This window comes from Pezoporus occidentalis, unplaced genomic scaffold, assembly GCF_034315485.1.
Source record: "Pezoporus occidentalis ecotype Australia unplaced genomic scaffold, CSIRO_AGI_Poc_V1 ctg1, whole genome shotgun sequence".
In the NCBI taxonomy this organism is placed as follows: Eukaryota; Metazoa; Chordata; class Aves; order Psittaciformes; family Psittacidae; genus Pezoporus; species Pezoporus occidentalis.
The window spans coordinates 11,660,876-11,688,844 of NW_026912778.1; the positions used below are offsets into that span (position 1 = coordinate 11,660,876).

A 27,969-nucleotide genomic window follows, 5' to 3' on the forward strand; every position below is an offset into this window, starting at 1 on the left:
GCAACGCCCGTCGGGCTGGGTAGCTCCGGCCGGGAGGGCCTGCGCCTGCCCCTCCCGGGCCTGCTGCTGCGGCGGGAAGGGGCTACAGCCCGCCCGGGCCATGAAGGTGGCGGCGCTGGAGCTGGGCGCCCTGCTCGCCAAGCTGCGCCGCTCCCTGGCCACGCCGGGGCCCCGCGCCCAGCCGGGCCCCGGCCCGCGCCCTCCGTCCGGCGGCTGCGGCCCGGGCACGGCGGTGCCGTCAGGGGGAGAGGGCGGCCGCCCCTCGCGTGCGGCCCCTGCCGCGGCAGACAAGGAGCCCGGGGGCCGGGCGGGCGCCAAGGCCCTGCTCCTCACCCTGCCCGGTATCGGGGAGGAGGCGGTGATGGAGGAAGAGAGTGACGGCCGGGAGACGGCCGGCAGCCCGCAGCTCCCTGCGTGAGTGCGCTCCTGAAACATGGGGGGTGGTGGTGACTGTGTGTGCGCGCCCCCTCCCCTGGGGTTTCACTCAGCCTCTTCTGCCTCTGCTTGTCCTGAGAGGTACTGAACATCTCCCTGTGCTGGAGTTTCCTTCCCTCAGGGGTATGCTGAAGGTAGGAAGGCGCACCTCTCAAGAGCAAAGTGATGGATTGCACGGGAGTTGTTTTCGGTGCCTGGAAGAAGCAAAGAGCCGGAATGTGCTCCGTGTCGCGTTTGGAAGGCGGGCGGGTGTATGCTGGGGGAATGGAGCTCAGAGCCCGGTCCCGAGGGGCGCAGCGCCTCGGGCTTGCAGGGGGAGCGCAGCGGGTGCCGAGCTTCTGTAGGACCGATAAAGTTACCTCAAACGAGTGTAGGAGTTGTAGCAAAGCCTGTTCCGGGGCTGCAGCTGTAAATCAAAGCAAACGTTTCAGTCACTGCCTTGTAAAATAGCGGGTGTGAAACTTCGGATGCCTCTGTTTAATCTTCAAGCTACACCTTGGAAACGTTTAGGTTTTGATGAAGATAGAAGTGTGGTAAGTATGGGTGCTGTAGGATTCAGTTGATATTTTGCTAAAGCAAAGGTATAGTGAAGCAGAAAGTGGCTTCTTAAAGCAGAATAGCTTATTAAAGTGAGCTAATATTTGTATTATTGTATTGGTGGAGTGAAAGAAGGTTACTGTACATGAACATCTAGTTGCTGCCTCTAGAACTGAACAATGCTTGCCTTTGATATTGCTGATAATCAGAAAAACATTAATTCTGCCAGGTGTTGATAGCAATGAATATATTTTGTGAATTTAGGTTTTTAAATCGTCAGGACTGAAATCTCTTTAATAACACTGTTAACCTCTCAGATGGATTTTATAATCTCTCTTTTAATTTGTTCCATGTAGCATAATATTTACATGATATGACATGAAAGTCAGTCTCTTGCTCTTCCCTGTCAGGGAAACTGTGCTTATTCCCCATCATCCATGGTCATTCGAAGTTAGAAGGCAATGTAGAAGATACGTTGGAAGGTATGTTAGAAGGCAAGCACCTATTTAGTCCTTTTAGAATCAATTTATGAGCCTAATGTCTGTGAATGTGGCTGATCTGTTTTTGAATGTGCTAGTAGTGTTTGCTTCTGTAAACTTTAGAAGCGACAGTATCTTGAAAGTCACTGCCTGCTCTCTTTTGGAGAAAAAAAAATCTTTTATGCCTGTTTAAATTGAGCTACTGTTTTCAAGGGGTACTTTTCAGTTCTGTCTTGGAATCCTTCCTGATGTGGTAGAGTGTTTTGTTGGTAGCTTTGGTTGCATAATAAATCCATGATCACTACTCCAGGGTTGCTTTCTGGACTGTAGCTACTGGTCACAATGTCTACATCATGTAAAGGTGCTTTTGATAGTTTTGTGAGTGTTTTTTTCCAAGATAACTATTGACGATACATATTTGTAAATACATACTTTTATATAAATGTAAATTTATTTTAGCAAATAGTAAATTAATTGAAATATTATAATTGCTAGATAACTAAGCTGTGTAACACTGTGAAAATAATATGAGTAGGAACACAAACCCTCACTGATGAACTTCTTTTATTTCCCCCTACTCCCGTCTAATGTCTTCAGCTTTGTTTCAGAAGAAATTGTAAACTCCTTCCGGCTTAAAAGGCTTAAACTTTCCTGCATTTGTTTAGAGAAACCTTGCTGGAATAGGGAGGTTAATCTGGTCTGGAGTGTATTGAGAGAAGTCTATTTAGAATGTGTTTGATGCTTTATATAAACAATACGAGAACCAAATTAGTGTTGTTTGCCTATAATTTCCCACTAGTTGTTTCTTTTATTAGTGCAAAAAATAAAGCCCAGTACAATGCTGTATGAGCTGGTATTCCTGTTGAAGTGCTGATGACTTTTATTATTAAAAAAAAAAAAATTTAAATTAAATTCACTCTTAGGACAAACTAACTGATTTTATTGAGATTAAGAAGAAACTATATATATTAAAAATGGTTGTGTTAAGCAAATGCTTATTTTGCCTTGCTATTAAACCACTTGTAACTGCTATCCCCTAATTATCCTTTAACTGTTATACTTTTGTATGCATGGTGGCATTTCGAATATTTTATTCATAGCGCTTGAACTTATTCTGATAAGGTATTGTCTGCCTCCAAAAAAATAAAACCAAGCTAGAAAGATGTAGAAGGAGGAATAAGATACATTACTTTGACAAGGAAAGTCTACACCTCCACATTAGCATTTTTTAATTAGATGGCTTCACTTAAGCTTTTAGAACAAGCATCTTAATTAAATATTGAAAACTTCAGTATTCGTTGCCTAGAGTTCAGATTTGAATTTGTGAGTTACAGAATATGATATTATGTTGTTGATAGTAACATGTGGGAGGCTTTTGCTTACCCAAAGTTCCTCTGTGACAAGTGTTATTGCTGTTTAAAATGTTTCAGAAGACATTGTCAATAGCCAGTGTACTTTCATTAGCAGCAATTTAACTAGGAATAATTGGTTAAGAAATGAAAGGATCTGTATTATATCTTACTATTTCCTTCTTTTTTTTTCTTAGATGCAGACAAGCAATTAAAATACACTGAAAGTGCCAAGTAGTGAAAATGTGACACTGTTTTCTTCTTATCTTTCCCATGTATTCTCAATTTTCTGAGCTTTGCAACTACCAACAACTGGTCCTAGTACTGTGTAGGGCTAAGCTACAGCAGTACTGTATGATTTCACATTTACAGTTTATTTACATAATGATTTCATATCTGTCTAATCAAATTGAAGGTGTGATAATGAATAAATCTCTTCAAATGGAGAAAAAAAAATCCACATTTATTAGTGCTTGAAAAAACATTCTGATGTATAAGATCATGGAATTTTTTGGGAGAATAGTAAAATAACCTACGCTACGCTTACCACAGTATGCTGGGGATGCCAAGATACATAGTTTCCTTTTCTAAGAAACATTATTATTGCAATCCTAAGATCTTGCAATAACTAAAGGAGATAACAGCCCTTAGCTGATCTAAGGGTTCATTGGGATGAGGTTTAAGTTATATGGTTTAGGAGTGGGTAATAGTTTGTAGAAATTAATTGCACTGCTCCCCCTTTTCAGGATAATTCTAACACATGGAAAATGTGTTTGTGAACTTGGCATGAGATGTGTAGTTTTATCTGTGATGTTAAAATGTCACTGTCTTCTGCCAGCTTTTATTTCTTGGTAGCTCAAGTTTTGGCCTTCGGAATGATTAACTTTGAAAATATGGGCATGAGTAACTTGATGAGCTGCAGCAGAGAGTGGAAACTCAGGTTCTCTGTCTCCTGTTTTAACCACTAAAAGCAATAGATCTCTTTCATGCTGTAAATGCATACTAACCTAGATGGAGCATTACAGTGTTACTTAGCTGCTCATTTCCATTGTTGTACTGATCTAAAAGAGAAAAGGTAGTAATGCGGTCTATTTTTTTCATTGCAAATAAGTGTAAAAGAGCTTAGAGGAGAATTTTAATTTGACATGGTACTTTGGAAGTCAGTAAAAAATACTGGATTATGTATGCTAAGATTAACCAAGTTCTATCACACATTATCAACATGGCTACCATAGCCTGTAGTTGTTACTCACCAAAATGTGCCCCAGCTACCTAAGCAGTGCAAAAGTAAAGCATAATGGGAACTTTTCTGCACCAAAACGTGAATACCTGTGGATTCTTTATTACAGGTTATTATGGCACATGACACAAAGAACCCAGCCTTTTTGTCTTGCTTTCTATTTTACAATGTATTTCTAGTGCCTTTTCATGTTCTCTCAATTGGTTTCCTCTCATTTTCATGCTGTTTCCCCTCTTTCTCCTGCTTATTGCCTTTCATAACCCTTTCTGAATGACTGATAGGTTTTACACCCTTACTCTTCTCTGTCCTGACTAGTTGTGCTGAACTACTAATAGTTTTTAAAGTATGTCCTCCCTTGGCCTTATAAATTCCTCTGTATTGATTGGTTACTCTATTTTTATTTGCTATCCAAAATCATGATGCTGTATCAACAACCACCAGAGGTTTTAATGAATTGTTTAACCCTTAAATTTTGCTTTCTTTAGTATCTTTCTATAACCTGACAATAAAGTGTACATCATCCTGTACTTTTCTGTTTTTTTTTCTTCCTATGCCTTTTTCTGTTCACCTGTGTATGGACACAGAGCTTAAATGCTGCAGTGCATGTTTATTCAGTTCATTGGTGCTAACATGAGGTGAAAGCTTATTAGCTGTTGGTTGATGTAGTGGCATTGTGTCCCAGAGGCTTCAGCCAGCAAGGAATAGAGGATTAGCATGGTGACTCTATGGCCCTTCCTAATAATATGAATTTGGCAGTGTGCATGAGGGAATTCTTGTGGATGTGTAGCAAGAGATTATCTAATTAAACACTGTCCATCATCAGTGTGTAATCCCTCTGCTCTGGCTGATACACCTCTTTCAGTATATTTACATACTGAGCACTTGTGCTTTAAAATATGTGAAATATGCTCTTTAACGCTTCCTGGTGTGAAAGAAAAACATTGGAATAAGGATGTGTTGCTCTGGAAATTTATTGCAAGATTGTTTAGTACTTGAGATAAGCACTGGAAGGGATGTGTATACAGTACAGGGAGCATTTGATTGTATCCTTATTTTGGTTACTTATGGCTACAGAGTTGGAGGGAGAGGCTTCTGCTACACAATATTTTGGCAGAGTATTGGAACACTTGCTGATGTTTGATATTAAATGTTAGTGGCAACCTGGCAGATGAAATGGAGTGTCGAGCATTATCTGGTGGCTTAAGTCAACATAAGCAAAAGTACAGTTCTGGTTGTTTAAACAGCAGCCTAGATGTGCTAATTATCTTTTTAACATTATAAACTCAGTGTCTTGACCTCACTGCAGAATTCTTTAAGGTATTTAAAACTGGGACTGTCAAATAACTTCATTGCTTGAAATTAAAGTTGTTCGTAGTGTAAGCAGGCAGATAGACAGTTCAAGTTACTTTGTGGCAGGTGTAGTGATCTTTAAAGATCAAGAAATCTGGAAATTTCAACAGAAAGGGTATTTTTTTATGAAAGGCAAAGCAAGCCTTAAATAGTTTGGGTTTTGTTTTGTTTTGTTTTGTTTTTTGAGGAAAGTGGTTGAGATTGTGGGATAGTTGAGAGATTGTTTCTTATTTTCCCCCCGTAGTGCTTTTCTTCTAATCCACCACCATGGATGGCATGCTATGGTAAGGGTAGAGAAGAAGTTTCATGTCCTCAGATTACAGAAGCTTTATAGACAATGATGTGACATCTTGACATCTCCAGCCAGGGGTGCCTGTTGTCCTAGGGGAAGGAGCAAGTTACTTAGTATACCTCAGCATATACAGACTAAGGTTTCCCCACACTTGCATTGCTTCACTCTGTACTGTAAAGCTGTTGCTGTACAACATTTCAAAGACCTTTATTTCTTTTTTTTTTCAAAGACCTTTTTTATTTTATTTTATTTTTTAATTCAGTGTTCAGAGAGGAGAAAGTTTTGTTTCTGTTATGAATTATTTATTATATGTCCAATCTTCTTCAGAGGTTAATGAGCAGAATGAAAACCTGTTCTGATCTCTGATGTTACACTGTTGAAAGAAATCCTTTATGAAAAGGTATTAACTGAATTTGCAAATGTACATCAGTAACAAGATTATACAGGGAAAGTCTTGTGGAACACTTCCAAGTGTTTTGTTAGGGTTGCTACTCCCTCCCTGTGTGTTCAGGCACTTGATCTTGCAGCAGTAAATGCCTCCTATCAGATCCAAAGAAATAAAACGCCTTCTCTAAGACACTAATTATCATTCTTTAATATTGCAACTAATTAAGGTGATATAGTATTTTTCTTAAAGATAATTCTAATTTATATTAAAAAGTCAGATTTACTTCTATAAATAGAAGAGGTACTTAACTTGCATATCTTGTACTCAGAAATTGTTTCCTAGAACTATTATATTTCTGTTTACATTTTCACAGTGAAACACGTTTAGAAATAGATTTAAAGCCAAAATAGATAATACTCAGCAAGCTTATGCCACCTTAAAAGCTTTATAAATTTGAAATGCATTCAAAATTTGCAGAAGAATAAAATGACTATATATGAATAAGCCTATCTTTACAACAGTTTATTGTTACTCTGCCTCGTAAAGAAAGGAGCAGAATCCAACACAGATCGTGGTTGCAGAAGCGTTGCTTCAGGATTCAGAAGCGTCTATTTCAGGATTCAAAATGAAAATGCCTAATAGTAAGCATTCCACTTCAGTGTACGTAGTACAAATATCAACCTAAAATGCTGTGCTGTATGTACATGTTATTTTATTAAAAATAGTGTCCTGGTTTTCCCTTATTCCACTTTTTATTTATTTTATTTTATTTTTATTTTATTTTATTTTATTTTATTTTATTTTATTTTATTTTATTTTATTTTATTTTATTTTATTTTATTTTATTATTTTATTTTATTTTATTTTATTTTATTTATTTTATTTTTTGTCTTGCCATTATGCAATTGTTCCCCAAAACTAAGATCAAATCATAGTCATCCTGGAGACCATTTGCCTACCTTGACCATAGTCATTGCAGTGTTACCATGAGATAATGAGGATGTCTATTGATCAGCTGTGTTGCACTGGTGAGTGATGATATTCGTTTGGCAAAGTCTTTCAAGATTACCTCCCCTCTGGAGCTGAAGGAAGCGTTCCAAAGCTGTCTTCCTTCTGAACCAAGTGTGGCTTTTATGAATGTTTAGGAAGATGTTTAGCTGCAAAATAAGAAAATTTACATTGTGGCAAATTATGTTAGACAGATTGGTGATTGTCACCCAACTAATAACACTCAGTAACAGTTCAACCATATGAGTGCTCCTAGGTAGTCTAATCATCAAAGCGTCAGTAAGCTTTATATGGCTACAGAGATATTAAGTGCCATTTCTGAAAAAAGACCTAATCAGGTGGTATGATTAAATAATAACAACAGAAAAACTCTGGTGAAGATCATATTTTCAAGCTTCAGGTAAAGTCACTACTTCACAGACCAATGACCAAGGTGACTGAAAGCACTGAAATGGTTTTGACAATGCTTATTGACAGATAAAAGAGAAAAGTGAAAATAATCTCTGGGGCTAGAGTGACGCATCAGCAAAGACATGTGCTATCACTTTTTTTGGGTGTATCTTTGCTAGCTGTCAAGCCTCTGGTATGTTCAGTAATAATAATTATAAAGATTTTTTTCCTAGAAGCTTAGAAGGTACATGTTTGCTATACCACCTTCCAAGGCAGATTTTTTTTTTCTTCCCCTCATTGAACCATGCCATATCTAAGCAAACAGGCCAAACAGATATTACAGCTGTCTTAAAATAATTTTCTGCAGAAGGCAATTGAAAGATCTATTGAATTTCTCATGATTCTGCTTCATTTACTGTGTACCTACTGGGGTTACCTCAGCTAAACTATTCCAGGGATGACTTTTCAAGATATGCCACAGCTGACTTTGAGAAAGCTGAGGAGTAAGTATTGTAAGCAGGAACAGGCATTGTTGCCATCTACCCTGATTTCTTTTGTATTGCTGCAATAAGTAATAAAAGGCTGAACCAAACTGACTGCTTTAAACAGCTGTAAAACTCACTGGATCTGTCTCATCAGAGGGCCACACTGCTGAAGGAAGAATTCAGTGCTGTTGTATTAATCACATCTAAGTATGCTCTGTTCTGAGCACTGTTGTTACAGCAGTGTTCTCAGATACACCTCCTCTGGGATGTGGCAGTGATGTTCAATACCGCCTCTCATACTTGGCAGTTTGTGTTCATTTAAGTTATTACAAGAGGGTAAAAGTGCTCTTACCTACTTCAAGACCTCCTATGTCTGTTCAAAAAATCTGTTTTGTCAAGAAATACGCAGAGTGTGCGCCATGATTGACTGCAACCAAGTTGGACCTGACCTAGAGGGAAAAGGATGTGTGTATTTCCTATGAACTTTGTACTTTCTGTAGCATAAATAAAAATTCAACTACAATGTGGCATTGCACATGGAATATTTATTGTTGATACAGAAAGTAGTCATGTCATGTCTGTTTCTTCCTTGCTCCACAGATGGAGCTGGGGGACACGTGGAAAGGTTCTGTGCAGTGGTGATAACTGTCATTTGTAGTGAGGTTTGTACATTCTGGTCTGTGAACAAGATAGTGACAAGGAATGGCCTATTTACATTCACAAAAATGCTCTCGAGAGGTGTGTTGGGAGTAAGCTTTACAGAGGAGTATCAAGCAGGCTGGGTTTGTAGGGTAACAACTTCTGTTCATTGTATCAGTTCAAAGAAGAATGAGAGAGAGGCTCCCATGGTAGTTGCCCTGAACCAGTGTAAGGACGGATGGTGTGATTTCAAAACCAATTTCTTCCCACGGATGTGTACATTTATGCTAGAGAGGTCTTATATTTTATTGGTTTTGTAATTACATTTCAAATTAGATGTGAAAATAATCTGCTACTGATGATGTGATTTGTCCTGTCTCCCTTCGGAACTCTGAGCTTGTGTACCATGTTCAAGTTCTTTGTCTTTAAAGCCCCACTCAAGGTGACGGTCAGTCAGGTCTCCTGTTCCATATTTTCATCCTTGGTTCCACCCCCCCCAAAACGTTTCTCCTTCCATATCCATGATTTGTCTTGACTGTGTTCTCCTAAGCCTGGAACTTCTCTCTTTAATTGCTTTTATGTCTTCATGTCAAGCCCTTCATGAGTGACGGGATATGTTTTTCCTGAGCTTTTGCTGACTTGTTATGGAAAAGGAAACCTGAAGCTCTAATACTTCTTTTATTTAAGCATTTTGTCCATACAGACTCATTTTTCCTTCTTTTTTAGTCTACTTTTTCTTTGATCTGATGCCCTCCTCTTCTTCTTAGTGTAGAACAAAAGACTCTTACTTCTGTACAGCATTCTGAGGCTGATGGTATAAACAATTCTGTAGCATGGTTTGAACTTTGAATTTTAAATGCAACTGCAAAACATCTATGCTTAGCTGGCTTATGTTTATACCTTTTTGATCTAAGCAACTAAGTGTTGCTTCAGGAAAGAGGGGGAAAAGAAAAAATTTTTTTTGCAGTGAATATTTAAATGTAACATGGGCCAAATTTTAGGCTTTTACTGTCCACGAGGCTCTACTTCCCCCCATGCCCCTTCACAATAAACAAATGCAAAGCAAAGATCTTGATATTCAACTGAAGACACATTGCTGATTCATATGCTCAGGCCTTCTCCCTGTTTTGTGTTCTTGTTTTGCTCTATTTCAGTCTATTTTCACATTATTCAAAATTATAAGCAGCCTTATATTTTCCTTTAGTTTGACACATTGTTTCATTTGACACAGTTGGTTTGAGGCTATTATTTTCTCTTTCAAAAGGAGTTATAATGCTTTGAAGCAGTCTGAAATAAGCAGCATACTCAACAGTTTGACTGAGGTTTATTCAGCCTACTAGAGCATTATTTTTGTGCATCAACTCCATACTGTGAATGTTGTTTTTAAAGGAAACAAATTACGTACAGTAGAACCAGTTTAAACACACTTACTGTTATATAATATGCCTCTTTATTGATAAACTGTTACTGGTAAATGGCTGTCCTACAAGCTTTTGGGATTTAGGGAAAGGACAGGGTTTCATTCTTCTTTCCACTTCCATTTGTCTGCATTGTGAATGTGCTTGGTCATAGAATCATAGAAGAGTTAGGGTTGGAAAGGACCTTAAGATCATCTAGTTCCACCCCCCCTGCCATGGGCAGCGACCCCTCACACTAAATCATGTCACCCAAGGCTCTGTCCAACCTGGCCTTGAACATCGCCAGGGCTGGAGCATTCACAGCTTCTTGGGCAACCTTTTCCAGTGCCTCACCACCCTCACAGTGAAGAACTTCTTCCTTATATCCAATCTAAACTTCCCCTGTTTTAAGTTTTAACCCTTACCCATTGTCCTATCACTACAGTACTTAATGAAGAGTCCCTCCCCAGCATCCCTATAGGTCCCCTTCAGATACTGGAAGGCTGCTATGAGGTCTCCACACAGTCTTCTCTTCTCCAGGCTGAACAGCCCCAACTTTCTCAGTCTGTCTTCATACGGGAGGTGCTTGAGCCCCTGATCATCCTTGTGGCCCTCCTCTGGACTTGTTCCAACAGTTCCATGTCCTTTTTATGTTGAGGACACCAGAACTGCACACAATACTCCAGGTGAGGTCTCACAAGAGCAGAGTAGAGGGGCAGGATCACCTCCTTCGACCTGCTGGTCACACTCCTTTTGTTGCAGCCCAGGATATGGTTGGCTTTCTGGGCTGCAAGAGCACACTGCCCGCTCATGTTCATTTCCTCATCAACTAACACCCCCAAGTCCTTCTCTGCAGGTCTGCTCTGAATCCCTTCTCCGCCCAACCTGTAGGTGTGCCTGGGATTGCTCTGACCCAGCTGTAGGACCTTGAACTTGGGATGGTTAAACTTCATAAGGTTGCCATCTGCGCACCTCACAAGCATGTCAAGGTCCCTCTGGATGGCATTCCTTCCCTTCAGTGTATCAACAGAAACACACAGCTTGGTGTCATCGGCAAACTTGCTGAGGGCGCACTCAATCCCACTGTCCATGTCACTGACAAAGATGTTGAGCAAGACCGGTCCCAACACCGATCCCTGAGGGACACCACTCGTTACTGGTCTCCAGCTGGACACTGAGCCATTGACCACAACTCTGTGTGCGGCCACCCAGCCAGTTCTTTATCCACCAAGTGGTCCATCCATCAAATTGATGTCTCTCCAATTTAGAGACAAGGATGTCATGCGGGGCAGTGTCGAATGCTTTGCACAAGCCCAGGTAGATGATGTCAACTGCTCTACCCCTGTCCATCGGTTCCATAGTCTCATCATAGAAGGCCACCAAATTGGTCAGGCAGGATTTACCCTTAGACTTGCCAAGATGGTGAAGAGAGCTTTAAACTAAAGTTTCTGGAGTACAGCAACTCATCCCGCTCCCACCAGTTTGATGCCAATGTCAGTAAGAGACACTCAGATCCTGGAGAGGGATCACAGATCAGCAGGAGGGCACCTGAAGAGCAGCACGAAGGAATTCTCGCCACTCCAGCCAGTAGGTTGCCTTCATTGGGGGCCCAACTTAAACGTCTCTATGCGAACACACATAGCATGGCTCCTAAACAAGAAGAGTTAGACATGCACATACCTGCAGGCCTATGATCTCATTGGCATCATGGAGATGTGGTGGAATGTTTCCTGTGACTGGAGTGTTGGAATGGAAGGATATAGGCTCTTCATGAAGGACAGGCAGGCTAGATAAGGATGGGGTGTCACCCTCAATGTCGATGACCAGCTGGAGTGCATCGAAATCTGCCTAAGGATGGATGAGGAGTCAGCCAGGGAGCTTTTGGGTCAGGATTAAAAGGCCAGCAGGCACAGAGGACATTACAGCTGGGGCCTGCTACAGGCCACCCAACCAGGAAAACTGAGTGGATGAGGCCCTCTATAGACAGAGAGGTGCAGCCTTGCATTCACAAGCCCTAGTCCTCATGGGGGACTTCAGTCACCCTGATATGTGTTAGAGGGACAGCACAACAGGGCATAATCAATCCAGAAGGTTCCACAAACATATATATGTGCAGTGATTTAGAAGCTAGAATTGTGTTTTCTTAACCTGGACATGCTCTTCTAGATCTTCAGCTGCTTGTTGGATATGTGTATCTTGACAACGAACTACGCTCTTTTTCTGCGTGCGTATGGGATGTCAGACAAACACTCTTACAGAAGAATGATTGCTAAGGACAGAGAGTTTCTACAACATGTGTAAAAATAAAATCTTTCTTGATGTTTGGATCACAAGAATGTGGATTTTTATTTTTTTTTTTAAAGCTATGTTTGGCGAGAATTCTTTAAATGTCACAGGAAAAATGCATAGTCATTTTCCATACACCTTTCTTAGTGAGTAGTATTTTGTTTGGTTATGAAACTTTAAATATCATTTGAATATTGTTGGTTGGTTTTCCTATAATGATACGTTTTGTATGCTATATATTTTTCAGTCTTAATTTTAGTAATTTCTAATGTTGCCTTTCTTCTTTCTCTGTAAGAATACTTTTATTTTCTTCTTGCTTATGAGCAAATGTACTTCCTCCTCTGCGAGAGGCTATCGGCAAAATATGTAGACAGCAGGATTTGCGTACTGGAGCTAGAGATGAAAGTCAGGTGTAAATCTGCAGCTGTCACCCGTGCCCCGGGAGATCGGTGGTTTGCAGAGGGATAGTTCTGAGGAGAACTCAATTATCAGTGGAAATTCTTTATTCAGTTGTCCAGCACTGTGTAACTTTATCAGGGCAGAAAGATCCTAAACTGAGCCTTTTATGGCTGCGATTTCGGAGGCGACAGGGGGGGAAGGTGTGCACCTCTTCCGTTCAGGCTGAGGCTTAATTTTCGGGGACGCCGTTTTGTGTCGGCAGCACTTGGGCGGGTGGGGAGCGGGTCGGGGAGAATCCAAATGCAGAACCGCGGCGGGGCCAGGGCCGGGCGGTGCCGGGCCGCCTCCTCGCCGCGCCGCAGAAGCCGGGGCGGTGCGAGGGGCCGCCCGGGGCTCTCGCCGCACTGCCTTTGGGGCCCCTCGATGCGCCGGTCGCGGGGCGCTGGCCCGCAAGGCTGCGGCAGCGACCGGGGGCTCCTCGTCGTGGGGTGAGTGCGGGCGACAGGGCTGGCGGAGCAGCGTGTCGTGCCGCGGGGAGGGCGCTGGGCCCGGCTCGCCGGCCCTCCCACGGCGGCTCGAGCATCGCGCGGGTATGGGCTGACAACGCTGCTATTATTTGTACTGTCATCATTTGGTGCCTGCAGCTGCAGAGACCTCGCTTAGGGCTGCCGTCCCTGGCCTTTGCCTGCCAGCGCTGGAGAAGCGTGCTATGGATGTGCTGGGAGGGGTTTTCGTGTTCGCTTTATTTCATTGCGATTGTTTCCTGGCTCATCTTACTGCGTGTGGTCTAAGGAGTCAGGGGGAGTAGTACCACAGCATGCAGGGGCACCGTGTGGCAGTTTTCTCCACCTCATGTCATGTATTATGCCATTACATATAATGCCTGTGCTTTGTTTCACAGAGGAAGTCCATGAAATTTTTTTCTTTTTCTTTCTTTTTTTTTTCCCCCATGTTTGTAGGTTTAGATTTCCTTCAAAGCCACAAAAGCCCCCACTCGGCACTTTTTGAGAAGTCAGAAAGCCTTATCGATACAGGAGATCCAGTCAGTTAGCTTGGGCTGCTGAAAGTCGATCAAGTAAACGGAAAGCTGGAATACAAAAAGAAAGGGTTCTTGCACAGGCAAATAACTAGAGTGCTGATGATGGCCAAAAGCAGGTGCCTAGAGAATAGGGAAGAAATTTGCAGCAAACACATAGGGATGCTTTCTACTGCTGTTGGACCAACCTCCAAGAATTTGCAATTCAGGATCTCCCCTGATGAGAAGTGGTGATGTGGGCCATTGAGTGGAGAGTTAGATTCAGCATATGTATACAGTATTCTGTGTAAAGTCAAGATAAGTATTGGAAGGGATAGGAAGAAAATAGAGCAGTCCTAAGTGTTGCAGGGCCAGTCTGCATTTCTTGGCTAAAGAAACCAGGAAAACTCTTGAACTGTGAACTGTTTCCTTACAGTTACTCATTCACAAATGTACTTTGATGCAGTCATGCTGCTAGTCACAGTTATGACCTGAGGATTTATGGGGTAAAAATAGGAACTTCCACAGCTGAAGCGATCTGTTGCTGTAAAAGTGTTTCTGAGCAACACTTTGACACATCTCTTTGACAGTGTATATTCTGAAGAGGTGGGTTTAACACGTTAATGACATAATTTAGTAGGATGATAGATATGTGTGATTATAAAGAATTTCTGTTAAAAAAATAAGTTCCTTCATTAAAAGGCATTCTTTTTAGGCTAGTAATAGAAGTGCAGGCATTCCTGAGTCTTACTGTATCTTAATATTCATCCATGTGGTTTTTAAGGGATGGTTTTAAAGTTTGAGCATGTGTTCAGGCATTTGGAGAAACAAAAAAGACAAGTTCTAGTGTTTCTTATGCTGGAAAGGCATAATACTAGAAAGTTTGTGGCTTGGTTTTTGAGACAGTGTTAAGGAGTCTTTGTTACTGAAGAAACTGATGCTTTGTGGCTTGTAAACATACTGAGTCTATGCGTGTGTTTCCTGATGTACTAGTATCTGGGTTCACTTAAAACAGCCAAGTTGAGAGTTCATATAAAGACCACTGTCTGCTTGGCACCATATCTGAAACTTCTTTTTATGTAGAGAGACATGTGAGAAAGTGGACTCTGTTAATGATTGAACAGAAACACGTACCAAAATACCTGTCTGCTGTATGGACAATTCCTGGGTTTGGCCTTTGCTCCCTTCCTGCAAAAGTGAGGTCCTGCTGCACTTGTGTGTGATTCAGGCAAATTTTAAACCACAGAATTGAAGGAAGATGCCTGTGGAGTAAAATAAGTCTCAAATATTTCCTCCTCCCCCCAAAATACTTATGTAAATAAGGTAAATAAAAACTATTTTAAAACAAGGCAGTGTGTTTCAAAGAAATATTTATGCTGATGGATAGGATAAAAAAGTTCAACAATGTTGTCTAGTCTTTTTTCTCCAGTGGAGGTGTGAGTTAACCTTATTTAATATTATGGAATGATGTGTTTGTGTGTTTATAGGAGGGGGCTGTTCGGAGGTTCCACAAATCAGTGTCTTTCTGGAAAAAGTGGAGAGTCTCTTCCAGCAGTTTTTGCGAGAAATGTACAGGAAGCCATCAACAATTATACTTGGTATGCATTCACTTCTGAAATAGTACTTCCTTAAAGGACTCTTGGCTTAAATAGGTATTTAAAGATCATTCTTACAGATAACAACTATTATAGGATATAATGCAGGTTGACCTAACCCATTGTTCAGAGGGTTTGAACTTTACTCCTGGTTTGTTATGGATTTGTGTATTTCTAGAGTATAGTAAAGAGCACTGATAAGGCTGGAAGGGAAGTCGGACTTCATGGTTAAATGCAAATCATGCTCACCAGAGCTGCGGGTCAGTTAACTTTCAAGAAGTTTTATTCCAGCTGGCACCGGTTAGGATTTGCGTGGCCTGCACATCTGACAAGCCTTGCTTTCACTGCATCTGAGGACTGGTGGTAGCTGGCAGAGACCAGGTAGATCTTTCTGAGAGCTAGCATTCTGGAGCACAAGGCTTAAAGTACACCAGGTCTAACAGCTTAAAAGACATTGCATATCGACATATAACTCAATCCCCATTGGAACATTTATAGAGATGTTGTGTTCAGTTTTGTAAAATTTTTCTTGTGACACCTTCTAATGGAGTTAAAGAAGGCTTATGTTATCTTTAATGTGTAGTTTTTCATGTACCCATTAGCTAAACGGGGCAGTTGGGAGTAGATGACCTTTAAGGTCCCTTCCAACCCAAAGCATTCTATGATTCTATGAATATATGTCACTGTGCATTTATGTGATCAGTTGCATTATTTTCAGAATGTTTATATTGAAAGCCATTGTGATCTACATTTAAATTTGTTGTCTTTTCACAGTGAAACACTTCCGTCAATTACATCTAGTGGTTGTACAACACCCACAGAGCTGAATAATTCTTGGTCTGGAATAAAGAGCTATACTACTGGTTTGTCTACCGAAAGAAGTTCAGCTTACTCCTGGAGGGATGACGTACGTCAGAGAAACTTTTACAATACTCTTTCTGTAAATATTGTAGAAAAGATTCTGTAAATATTGTAGAAAAGATCTTTTCTTTTTACAGAAAATGGACCTGCAGCACCTCCTGTAGGAGTTAACCACTTTCAGTCAGAATAGGCTAGTGATTAAGTGTGTTAATTGAATATTTTTAAAAAATAAGTTTTATTTGCATATTGGTATCTGTGCAGCTGATGTGTAACAAAGGAAAATGGAATAAAAATGTAAAATTATGAAATTTGGGGAAATCAAAGTTGCCTTACCAAAGAAGGTAGGCTTAGGTTTCTGAGTCCAATAAGGTGATAAAACACAGGGCTTTCAAATACTGTATAATGGTAGCAGTGTTTAAATTGAATTATTCTTGGTGTTTTGAGTCACAAGTACATTCATGAACATGAACGTAAATCAGTACATATTTAGCTCTTACCTAAGCTCAGTTATGTTTCATAGATGATGCAGAAAAAGGTTAAAGCTGTTATGGAGGCTGACCTGTGTGGCATACCTGGTTCAGGCAGGCAATGCTGAATAAATCCAAAAACATTGCAGTTGTTGCCACTTTCATTTTAAAAAGCCATCAATGGCTGGTAGTGGTAATTCTATCATACCTTTTGCATAGTTTACTGACCCTATCTGTCCCTGCCAGCCCTCCAGGAGAGTTCTTTTTCTATTCCTTTTTGGTGTGATCCCTTCTGTAGCCTGAAGTGGGGGCACTCAGCTGGAAGAAAATACGCATGATTTGGGCCCTGAGTATTGCCACTTTTTTTCAGAGTATTAAAGTATCTAAGTGGCAAACATAGTTCTGAACAGTGCCCCAGCTGAGGAGCCCTCAGCTAAGTGCTTGGGTCTTTACTGAGGTGCTTCTCTGCGCAGTTCTGAACAGTGCCCCAGCTGAGGAACCCTCAGCTAAGTGCCTGGGTCCTTACTGAGGTGCTTCTCTGCTCTTTGCCACTGCACTCACCTGTTTCTGGTTGCACTGAGTTATAGCTTCGGTGAAATGGTGTGGAAGGCCATTTTTCCAATTATGGCTTTTGCCAGCCTCAAGCCAGCTATTTTTGTTTGCACTGTGGTATATAGTGTGTCCAAAGTAGGTAGTCTGAATATCCATTCTGAGATGCTCAGCCAAATCGCTCCAGGTTGTCCTCTTCTTTAAATATTGGGGGGGGTTTAGTAAATATGCGTATTTGCTAACAACTATTAATTTTATAATATGTAGGAATTTGATAAAGCCAACACGCAGAGAGTGCATCAGTTATTCTGGGAGATTGATGAAATGCTGTTTGAAGGAAAAGTGACCTCCCAAACAGAGAGCCTGCAGGCAGAATGTGCAGACTGGGTTGAACAATTTCCTCATCTAAGGTAATGAAAATTCTTGCTGGTCTATCACTCTAATTTGAATTTTTGAGGTACCCTCTTATGAATAGCTCTTGATGTATGACATCAGCAACACTTCTCTGAGCTGCGCTATAGTTACACAGTAAGTCTGGGTGGTGGTGCACTAGCAGGTAATGATCTATTTTTTGCTTAACACAATGATTGCAGGCAAGGATACTGCAACAGGATATAAAGAGAAAACAGTAATGCACCATTTTCATAATAACTTTTTCTAAATAAAGAATACATCTTGTAAAAAATCCCACTTGTTTTTACTGTAAGTGAAAACATACTGTGAAATTCCAAGAAATTCAGTATTTATTCTGTTACTGATTGTTCTAAAAAGAAATGAAAAACTAAGGTGACCACGTGCTTCACATACACTGCACAGCTGTAATGTCTTCCTAGGCAGTGTAAATCAATGTAAAGCAAAGTGTGATATTAATCTGGCAATAACTAATTGAACAGATATACGGATGCATACATGATTAATTACAATTGTTTTGCATATATGTGTAGCCTGATGACTGCTTTGTGTAACACAGGGGTCCGCAGTCAATGTTGCACTGCGTTTTACTGTCCTGCCTTCATAAATGATGTCATGTCACTCTTTGAGATGCGGTGACTCTAAGCTATATACAGCATAGATCTAAATATAGATCTGCATGTCTGTCAGTAGTTTAACACCATTAGAAGGAATGCTGTCAGTAAGCTATGGGATGCTTTTAGATAATTTGCAGAGGCTTGTTACTAGTAAATATAAATTAAAATCAGCTAACAAAGTTTGTCACATTTTGTCGAGGACAAGAAAGAAGTGATAAATCTGTGGCAGTCTTCACTAGCATTAAGCCATGCTTTGCTAAATATTTTGCCTTGTTTAGATACTGTAAAAAATAACAGAACATACAGAAAATGGAGACAGGTTTTTATGATGTGTAATTAATTCAAAATACTAAGTCATTTCACTGTATTTTTACAGTATTTTCACTGAGTAGAATTTCTAAGTATTTCCCTATACTTATGATTTTCTGATTCAAATCTAAAGTCCAAGAGGTTGAGAATGAGCTGAAGAAATCTGGGAGCTCTGTGTCATTTGATACTAAGGGATGTAAAAGGAGCATTGGTTACTGTTTGCAGGTATTTGTATTCTTGATATTTGTTTATGGAATGAATTTTCATTGAAGATATCACTTTGCTCTCTCCTTTTTATTCAGGGTTCTAGGAAAGCAACTCTTGTTGCCAAAGGATGAAGGCTTTCAGCATTTTCAGAGCAGAAGTAATACCCATGTGGATACTAAGTGTTTACCTGGCCTTCGTGAATGTACTAGTAACATAAAGGAGTATGTCCACTTTTTAACATCTTTGTTTTGGTTTTCCCTCTTCAGAAATATGTACATATATTACTTTTGTATTACTGAAACTATACTGAAATTATATATTTCAGTATAACTAAAAATGCACTTTCTTCTTTCTTTGAATATATAATTTTCATTTTATTGATTTTTTTTTCAGGCTCAGCATTTCAGGTTCTAAACTGATCCCAACAGCATCTCCAATACATAAATCACTGTATTCAAGTTCCACTGGGATTTCTACCTCTGACTCAGCCATGTATTCATTCCTGGAAGAAGAAATCTATGATGTGGATGGAAAAATAGAAGAATATCTTGCTTTTGACAACAAGGAGCTGTAAATAACAGATATATGTATTTTTGAATAATATAATGAAAAACTTATCAGTGAACCCAGTTTGTGTTCATAAGCTATGTTTCTCCTCTGTAAGATACAGTTCCTTCTGTCCTTGTGTTTGGTAGCACTCACTGGGCAGGAAGAAGATTAGGTATGTTGTCTTTCTAGTGGTTCAAAATTCACATCTCCCATGTAAGAGGAATGTGTCTTAACCACTAGTTGTTTTGAGGTGTTTTGTGCATGGAGATTCAATAAAATTACTATCTGATTTTTAAGATGGAGAGTAGAATGAAGGAATCTGTTCCCCTCAAGTAAGTGCCTTGAGTACCAGTTTGTTTAGGTTCATTACAGTGTACATGCTCTCATTGTCTGTCCTAATGAATATTAAATTCTTTCTGTGCAGTGTATAACAGCTTTGTGAGGAGAGGTGCAGGATACAACCTGCATTTAGAGCATTCTTGTGGGTGACAGGAATCATGGAACTGTCTGCTTCACAGTGCAACCCAATTTTCCTGTGAGCTGATTTAATGTTCCAGCAAGTAGGCTAATGGGTGGATGAAAGACCATAATGTGCTGTTTTCTAAAACGCCTTTATGAGGGAGAAACTGTGGTAGGACTTAGCAGGTCACAAAGCAGAGCTTTTTGTGCTAAAATACATGATTGTTCTGAAAAACAGAAGAACCAGACTGAGACCCTTTCAGTCCTGTTTTTTGAAAGGGGGGCCTGGGTGGCTGCCTTTTTTGGGAAGGGTTTGGGTTTAAGAATTCTCAGGATAATCCTTCTAATCTCAAAAAAAAAAAAAAACACGGCATTCCAAGAAGGAAAAGGTTAAAGTTTTCTTCCTGAGAGGTGTATTAGAAGACCAAGTTAGGAAATGTTGCTACACTTTGCTTCCCTTGGGAGGGAGGGGAAGAAAGTGAAAATGTAAGTGTCCACACAGTGGTGGGAGGGAATGAGGTAAGTGTAAGGCTATGGGCTTTGCTATTCTTGGCAGTCCACGAAATCCTTTAAAGTTGTTTGTCTTTGATCAGTGGTACAGTGTTGCAGATGTGTGCAGTTATACAGGACGAGATAAACAAAGAACTATTCTATGTGATAGTCCATCTGCTAACTGCAGCAGACTGTAGTTCCCTTAAGTTGTGGTTAAAAGCATGAGATTTAGTCTCAAATGACTAAGTGCCGAGTATAAAGCTGTTTTTTCTAGACCTGCAGATCTTTTTGTTGTAATGTCCTGGCTGAATTTTTTAATTTTTCACCTGCAAGCAAAAGAAAAAAAAAATCATTTATATTTATTCAGTAAGTTCTGTTCCCATAGGTACTCTGTAGGGTTGAACTTGATTTTTTTGTTATCTACATCTGACTGGCTCTTCTTCCATATGTATGTTTCTATTCACTTGGCATATTAGAAAGAGGGGAAGAAAATTCATTTGAATTTGCTTTTTTTATTAGGGAGGATGAGAGTTGGGAACAAAAGAAGATGCATCTTGCTGAGAAGAGGAGTAAATGCGGCATTCCCCCTGTTTCTCCCAATGCCTGTATCAAAGATGCTGTGGCTTCTGAAGTTTTTGATTGTATTTGGAGCAATACAATTGGAATATTGGAGGAACTGATTAAAAAAATTTGGGACACTAATGTCACAGGTATTTCATATTTTCAGATATGGTATTTATTGACTCTAACTCACAAAAATGATTTCCTTGCTGCCTCTCCCCCTCCCACCAGCCCTGTCGTAAATACAGCTTGGGAAATCTGGGTATTTTAAGATAACCATGTTGGTAGTAGAGCACTGTAAGATACATAATAACTTGCCATGGGTGTGCGTGCTCACTCACACACACACACACACACACACACATACACACCTAAAATACAAACATTCCTACTAGTTTTCAGGGAGTTTTGTATGAGAGGTGTAAGAAAGGGAAGAATATAGACTGAAAGAGCTTAATTGCGGGAGAGCATGTTTAAGACTAAAATCTGAATTGCTGGCTCAGGATGCAAATTGATGCTGTTGGCAAGGGATCGCTGGTGACGTGATCTGAATCTGGAACATAGGAATCAAAGTATTCTAGTCCTCATTGCTTGAGCTCTGTTAATAAAAAAACTCCTTATGTAGTCAGATTGTTAATAGTCTTGCTGACAATATGGAGTTTAATATAGGATGAAGAAATGGTGATGCATATAATTTTATGTTTTTGTATTTTAACAGACTGTAGAGAGGAAAAGAAAAAGCTAGGAAAATTAACTAGAAGTGAAATTCTATTCAGTGTGCACGTGTTGCCTTTGGAAGCTGAGAGAAATTTCAGTTTTTCTTTCTATGTATTTTAAAAGGACAGTGACAAGTTTATCTAGGGATAGGTTTTGGAAGTTACCTCAAATGTAAGGAACACTCAACCAGAAATGTAAGTCTACAACAAATTGAGAAATGGCAAAATTTCTCAGAATACTTGCAGTGTCAGAACTTAACATTTTAGGTGTTACTGAAATATCAAAGGGCTTTTCACACAACAGGTGGGTTGCTTAGCACAATATTATAGTTTAGGGAGGATAGTTTAGAGAGGATAGTTCAAAAGTAATATGATAGGTGTGCTCTTTTATCTTCATGAAGGGCATAAACTTATGACAAATTGATAGCTAACCAAAGTATTTCATCTAGGAATGTGAAAGAATTTGGGTTTATAGTAGGAAGAAGATGGTAGTATATACCCATAATGAAGCTGTGTAGCTGCTGTCAAACTAAGATTAGGATCAATAGGATTTATATATATATATTTATATATATGGAAGTATACATATATATAATTTTTTTGCTTCCTGCTTAAAAAAATAAAGTCTTTGGGAATTTAAAGGTAACATTCCAAGAATCTTAGCAACATTTTCTTAAAAAAACCCACCCCTCCAACTCTACCTGTATAAACCATCTTGTTTGTCAGTGTCAGAGTGTTGCATAAACAAATGGAAATGCTTTCAGGAAAACATAATTTATGTTAGGTTTTTAAACAACATGGAAACTTAAAGCTATATGAAAGTCTTTATTTACTGTAAAGTGTAATGTTGTTTGAATCCCAAGAAAAGATGGCTTGTAAACATACCAAATACATTTTATTCTATTTCTTTTTTCTTCTTTTTCTTTTTTTTTTTTGCTGTTGTTCAGAGTGTGACAAACAAGTGGAAAAACTGAAAACTGTTACAGCAAAACTGCCACATTTGCCAGTTGTTCGTACTACGGCAGATGCTGGGAATGTTCCTCTTTCCAGAGGCTCTGAAGCACGAAGTGTATCCTTTGGATCTCATTTTGTTTCCTCACAGGTAAAAATAAAACAACTTCACAGGAATCTGTTTAAAATAAGCAAAACTATGTATATGACTCATCTACTATTGAGAATTCTACAAAACCATCTTAACAGAAACTTTTAAAGTATCTCCTAACTATGTGCTTTTTGAGGTCTTACTTCAAGAAAGGTAAAGATTAATGCTTGTTTGTGCGTTTACTAGGTTCACCGTTTCGCCGGCAACTTTAGTGATTTGAATGGTGTGATGACAATTCAAGCAAAACCACTCCAACAGAGACATGTTGCCACAGCAGAAAAAATACAGTAGGTGTTGGTATTGACATTTTCAAAATGCAGCATAATTCATAATATGTAGAAAATGTTTTGTCATTATGAAAAGGCAATAATCTTCTTTGTGTGTGTCACTGATGTGATAATGATTTGTAGAGGTTGCAATGATACTGTGTTAAGATATATTCTTTTTCTCCTTAATCCTCGTTCCCTATCTTGTCCTTCTTTTTTTTCCCTAGGAATGAGCAAGAAGACAAACAGCATAGCATTGGCTCCAGTGCTCCAAATTCAGTGCACGCTAGGTTGGGGAGAATTGCTCATAACAATGTTCTCTCATCACCTCGGGTACTGCTGGCACCTTCTAGGAAGCTACCAAGCCATTGTAGGTTACCTTCTCTCACTTCTGACCAACTCTCCTCAAAAGCTCCTAATATATACAATGATGAAATCCTTAGGGGAACTAAATTGTGAGTTTTTTCGTTTTATTCTTTGCTTTCTTCAGAGCTTTACTGAAATATCACCAGTGAAGGATTTTTACAAAATACTTGAGAACTAACCTGAGATTTATTATTGATTCTAGAATTCAGAGAGAAAAAGAAACTAAGCAGAACAGTGTTTTTTGAGGAGAGGCATTTGTTGTTTTTTTTTTGTTTTGTTGCTGTGTCAAGTACTGTTACTTTCTGTAGCTGAGCTCTATAAAGAAATACACTGCTTAATAGTTTCATACTACTTCAGTGAAGAAGTCTTGAATATGAATTTTCCTAAAAGAGGAATCCTTTAAATTTTGTAGGGGTGCTGGCTCAGATCGTTTATCTTCTGCTCGTGCACCTACCACCCAGAACAAGTTACCACCAATAAACTCAGAGGCTGTTGAAAAATGCCTTTCAGTACCTCGACTGCAACAGAACTCTGTAAGTTGTGTTTGGTTTTTGTACTTGTGATGAACTTCAAGCTATTTGGAAATAAATTGCTCTGTGTCACTGGTTGAAATGAGGAGTTTTACAGGTTGTATTGGTTCATATTTAATACATGGTCTTAACATGCTTATGTGAGTTGCATTTGGTTACTATTAGAATGCAAGAGAAGCCAGTTTAAAACCTCAGGTTGCAAACACATCGTGGTGGAAAGACTCTCCTCTGACAACAGAAAAATCTGGTTTAAAAAAAAAAGTATGTGAAAAAATCCAGAGTCAAATAAGTGCAAAGTTACTATCTGGCTGGCTGGTTACCTCTTTTCAGTGTCTTATTCACTAATGTTAGGTTATAAGAAGTAGAAAACTACGCTGATTGAAGTAGAAAAGGATGCCAACTGGAAAAACAGATAAATCTGACTGATATTTATTTTTGAAGGACAGGGAAATAATAAATTGGCATGTTGGTATATAATAATAATTTCTTGAATTTTTTTGAGTAGTATTTTGAGTTGAGACATGCATAACATCTATTATTTTAATTAATAGAAATCTTTGGGGGATTATAAACTAGTATTATGGAACACTCTCAAATCTGCTTGCAAAACATGAGTATCCTTAAATTACCTTAAATTGGTGCTTTCAGTTAGTGAAAACATATTTTTCTTCTTGTTTTGTGGGTTTGTTTTTTTGTTTGTTTTGCTTGGCAATAGAAATTTTTTATTATAACCAATTCAATTGCTGCATTCTTTTAATGCTCTTTTTAATTCTCTCAGCATCGAGGACGATATGCTCATAGCAGAGTGTCAAGTGCAGTGCCTGGCAGTAGAGAGCAACGGCCACTCAGAGAAAGAACTGCTGTTACTGATCAATTTTCAAGGCCCAACACAACTCATACATTCAGGGTATGTTACAATGCAAGTAGGGACATGGAAAAGTGAAGAAGCTTCCATTCATGCCCACTGTTAGTCTACGGAAGATCTCATTTACTGGTTCTCTCCTGATTTTTGATGTAGAGGAATTCCTACTGCTTGTAGAGAGGAGGATGTTAAAAGGCTTTGGGAGGGTGTAGGACTTTGAGAAGCAGGATTAGTGTATGAGGAAGAGATTTTTTTCAAGTCTAACGCATCAAACAGTTCCTTTGAGGGTGTCTATGCACTAGAAGTGTGCAGTTTTACTACTGTTTACAGCTTTGCAGCTGGGTATGACTCTGATGGACTTGGTCGTAAAAACTGTAATCAAATTATTTCAGCAGATAAACATTAGTATGTTGTCGTGGTTTAAGCTCAGCCAGTAACTCAGTACCATGCAGCTGTTTACTCCCCCCCCCCCCTTCCTCCTAGAGGGATGGGGAGGAGAATCGAAAGAATGTAACTCCCATGGGTTGAGATAAGAGCAGTCCAGTAACTAAGGTATAACACAAATCACTACTGCTACCACCAATAATAATAATGATAAGGGAAATAACAAGGGAAGAGAATACAACTGCTCACCACCTGCTGATTGATACCCAGCCCGACCCTGTCTGTGATCTAACCCTTCCGGTTCTACACCCTGGGTATGATGTGCTGTGGTATGGAATACCTCTTTGGCTAGTTTGGGTCAGGTGTCCTGTCTCTGCTCCCTCCTGCCTTCCCCTCCTCCCTGGCAGAGCATGAGACTCAGAAAGTTCTTGGTCAGGGTAAACATTACTGAGCAGCAACTAAAAACATCGGTGTTATCAGTGCTGTTCCCAGGCTGGAAGTCAAAACACAGCACTGCACAAGCTACTAAGAAGGAAAAAAAAATGACTGCTACTGCTGAACTCAGGACATACGTCTTTCCATTTTACAGACAGGCACACCTCAGAAGAGATCACTGACTCCCATGGATTTTGCTAACCACAGAGGGACAGGTCAACGATTTTTAATAGGCAGGCAAAGGAAGAACAGCTTGGAAGGCAAAAGACCAGCAAAACCTATTAATCCCTCGTACAGTCAAGAAGTGCTCAGGAAGAGCCATCTTGGCATCAAAGAACAACAGGTGTGCTTTGTGCAAGACCTTTTGAGTTTGGTTTTCAAGTTCCTTCTTACTTGTATGAGACATCCCTACTCTTGACTGTTAGGAATCCTGCAAATCTTTGTTTCATTCTTATGATGTGGAAGGTAAAGGATTCCCCCTCAGTATCTATATTTTTTTAAAGATTTCAGCATATTTACAGTTATGGGAAGAGTATATGGTACACAGTCTAGATGTTTTGCAGCTGCTAGAGTAGTAACTCGGATACATATTAGAACTGTTTAATGACAAAAATTTTATTTTAGGCCCCATATAAATTCACTGAGTCAACTTTTTAATGTGGGATAAAATGAAAATGAAAATTTGCATTTTTATCATAAGTAGAAAAATAAATGAGAAAATAAATACTGATTTGCAACTTTCATTTATAACACTGAAAAATTGAGCAGTCCTGTGTGGTTTATTTAGTTCCATGGTTACAATAAAGCTGACTGTCAAGTTCCTGAGATATTTGAGTGTAATGTATGTAATTTTTGTTTGTTTGGAAGTTCCTTAAGTTTAAATAATGATATGATTTGCATAATTATAGAAAATGTAAGAATAAGGGTGAGTTAGCAAACATTGATCTAAGCAGGCTGATAGAAGTATCTCTCATGCAATCTTGAAGCATCTTTCAGATTCTGCCACAATTAACAAACAATATTTTATCTTTTCTAGGCTTACAGCATTAGTACAGATCCTTTTGGATAAATCCTCCAACCTCTAGGAAGAGATTTCAGGCTGCTTTTTAACCCATCTTAGGAAGAAATGGAACCTTTCTGCACTGAATGGAAGATTGAACTGCTAAATTTGCCAGCTAGTATCTTGTGTAACAAAGAACATGTGCAGTATGCTGGTTTCTGCTGAGCCTTTCAATTCTCAGGATGCCTGCTTTGCCTTCTTTGAAAGCTGTCTGACCAGAGGTTAGATTAAAAATCAGAGCAAAATGAAATAAATGGTTGAGGTGTCCACTCTGCAGCATCAAGATGCTGCTACTGCTGCACTTTCTCCTCAGGCATTCCTCCTTTTTCTGTCCTTCCTTAGGGAATTGTTATTCTTCCCATAGAAGCAAATAAGTTATGTTCAGACCATGAAGTCCTGTTCCCACTTTTTTTGTGTTTCCTCACTGTTCAAGATGTTCTAGTCTATCCAAATAGCAGTCATACATAAAATATGTACCTTTAAACAGGAGTTTGCGGTATATTATCTGAACTTCTGTTTTAGCATTACTCCATTTTTCAGTCTGTCTACTTACTGCAGTTGCTCTCTTGTAAACGTTGTCTATCCCAAATTTTTCTCTTTCCTTTAATTCGAGATTATATTAATTCATTGCTTCTACTTATGCTGTTTTAATTGTCAGTTAACTATGGGAACTGCTGGGATAAACTTTGTTTAGAGGAAGTAATGTTTTCCCTGCTAGGCCAAACATATTTGTAGATGCTGAGCAATTGAACCTGCATACTAACAAGTTGGTAAGACTTTTCCTACTTGTTGACATTCCATATAAAATAGTGACTGTTACTGGGCAAATTAATCATATTTTGAAATATCCAAGCCTTCAGAGTTTTAACACAAAAATATGTACTTAACTGATGAACGCATTATTTATACCTCTTTGTGTAGACCCAGACAGGAAGATCAAAGAGGAGACTGGGACTGCATTCTTCCCAGAGATCACAGCCCTGATCAGGTCCCTGGCTAATAGCACTTAGTGCATTCACAGTCAGGAATTTCTCTGTCCATCAGAAAGACAGCAGTTTAAGTAGATGTGTTTAAGAGCTGTTGAAAGCGAAAGGAAGGAGAAGAAACAATTATTTGCTCAAATTGTGCAGTTAAAAACAGGAACAGTTTCTTCTGCTTGGGAACTAATACCATTTCTCCTCACACCTTTTTTATGAATTTTCAAGCACTGGTAATGTAAGGAAAAGCATCTGTAATGTATGTTTTATTTCTGTACTGTTAATAAGAGTTCTGGTTTTTTAAATGGTCATCAAGTGCTTCATTCTTTTGAGTAAATGAAAGCATTTTTAAATTATTTTCTTGGCTTAGTTTTTTTTTTGGCTATGCTAAGTTTACTCACTGGTGATATTATGGTATAGTATCTGAGAAAGTAGAATGCTTTTGCTTTGAAGTTGCAGGTTGATTTCATACAGTTGCAGGTCAGTTTGATGCAGTTTCTTCAAA

At 39.3% G+C, this 27,969-nt stretch overlaps 1 protein-coding gene across 2 annotated transcripts; it reads left to right on the forward strand.

Annotated features, from left to right (window-relative positions):
- The first annotated feature begins 71 nt into the window (after positions 1-71).
- FAM149A (family with sequence similarity 149 member A) lies at positions 72-27,820 on the forward strand. 2 transcript variants are annotated; one of them, XM_062634363.1, is made up of 14 exons: positions 72-414; positions 15,177-15,287; positions 16,059-16,191; positions 17,429-17,571; positions 18,801-18,926; positions 19,099-19,275; positions 20,725-20,915; positions 22,430-22,584; positions 22,771-22,871; positions 23,078-23,305; positions 23,629-23,749; positions 24,525-24,653; positions 25,582-25,770; positions 26,464-27,820. In XM_062634363.1, exons 1-14 carry the CDS (start codon positions 101-103, stop codon positions 26,494-26,496), a joined length of 2,151 nt encoding a protein of 716 aa, XP_062490347.1. In that variant the 5' UTR covers positions 72-100; the 3' UTR covers positions 26,497-27,820. The 2 variants fall into 2 exon arrangements, with proteins under 2 accessions (XP_062490347.1, XP_062490428.1); XM_062634444.1 differs by lacking the exon at positions 72-414 and adding an exon at positions 13,005-13,162.
- The last annotated feature ends 149 nt before the right edge of the window (positions 27,821-27,969 follow it).

Coding starts and splice junctions, on each gene's coding strand:
- FAM149A (XM_062634363.1), top strand. CDS start 101: ATGAAGGTGGCGGCGCTGGAGCTGGGCGCCCTGCTCGCCAAGCTGCGC. Junction 23,306..23,628: donor ATCCTTAGGGGAACTAAATT/GTGAGTTTTTTC, acceptor TAAATTTTGTAG/GGGTGCTGGCTCAGATCGTT. Junction 23,750..24,524: donor CTCGACTGCAACAGAACTCT/GTAAGTTGTGTT, acceptor TAATTCTCTCAG/CATCGAGGACGATATGCTCA.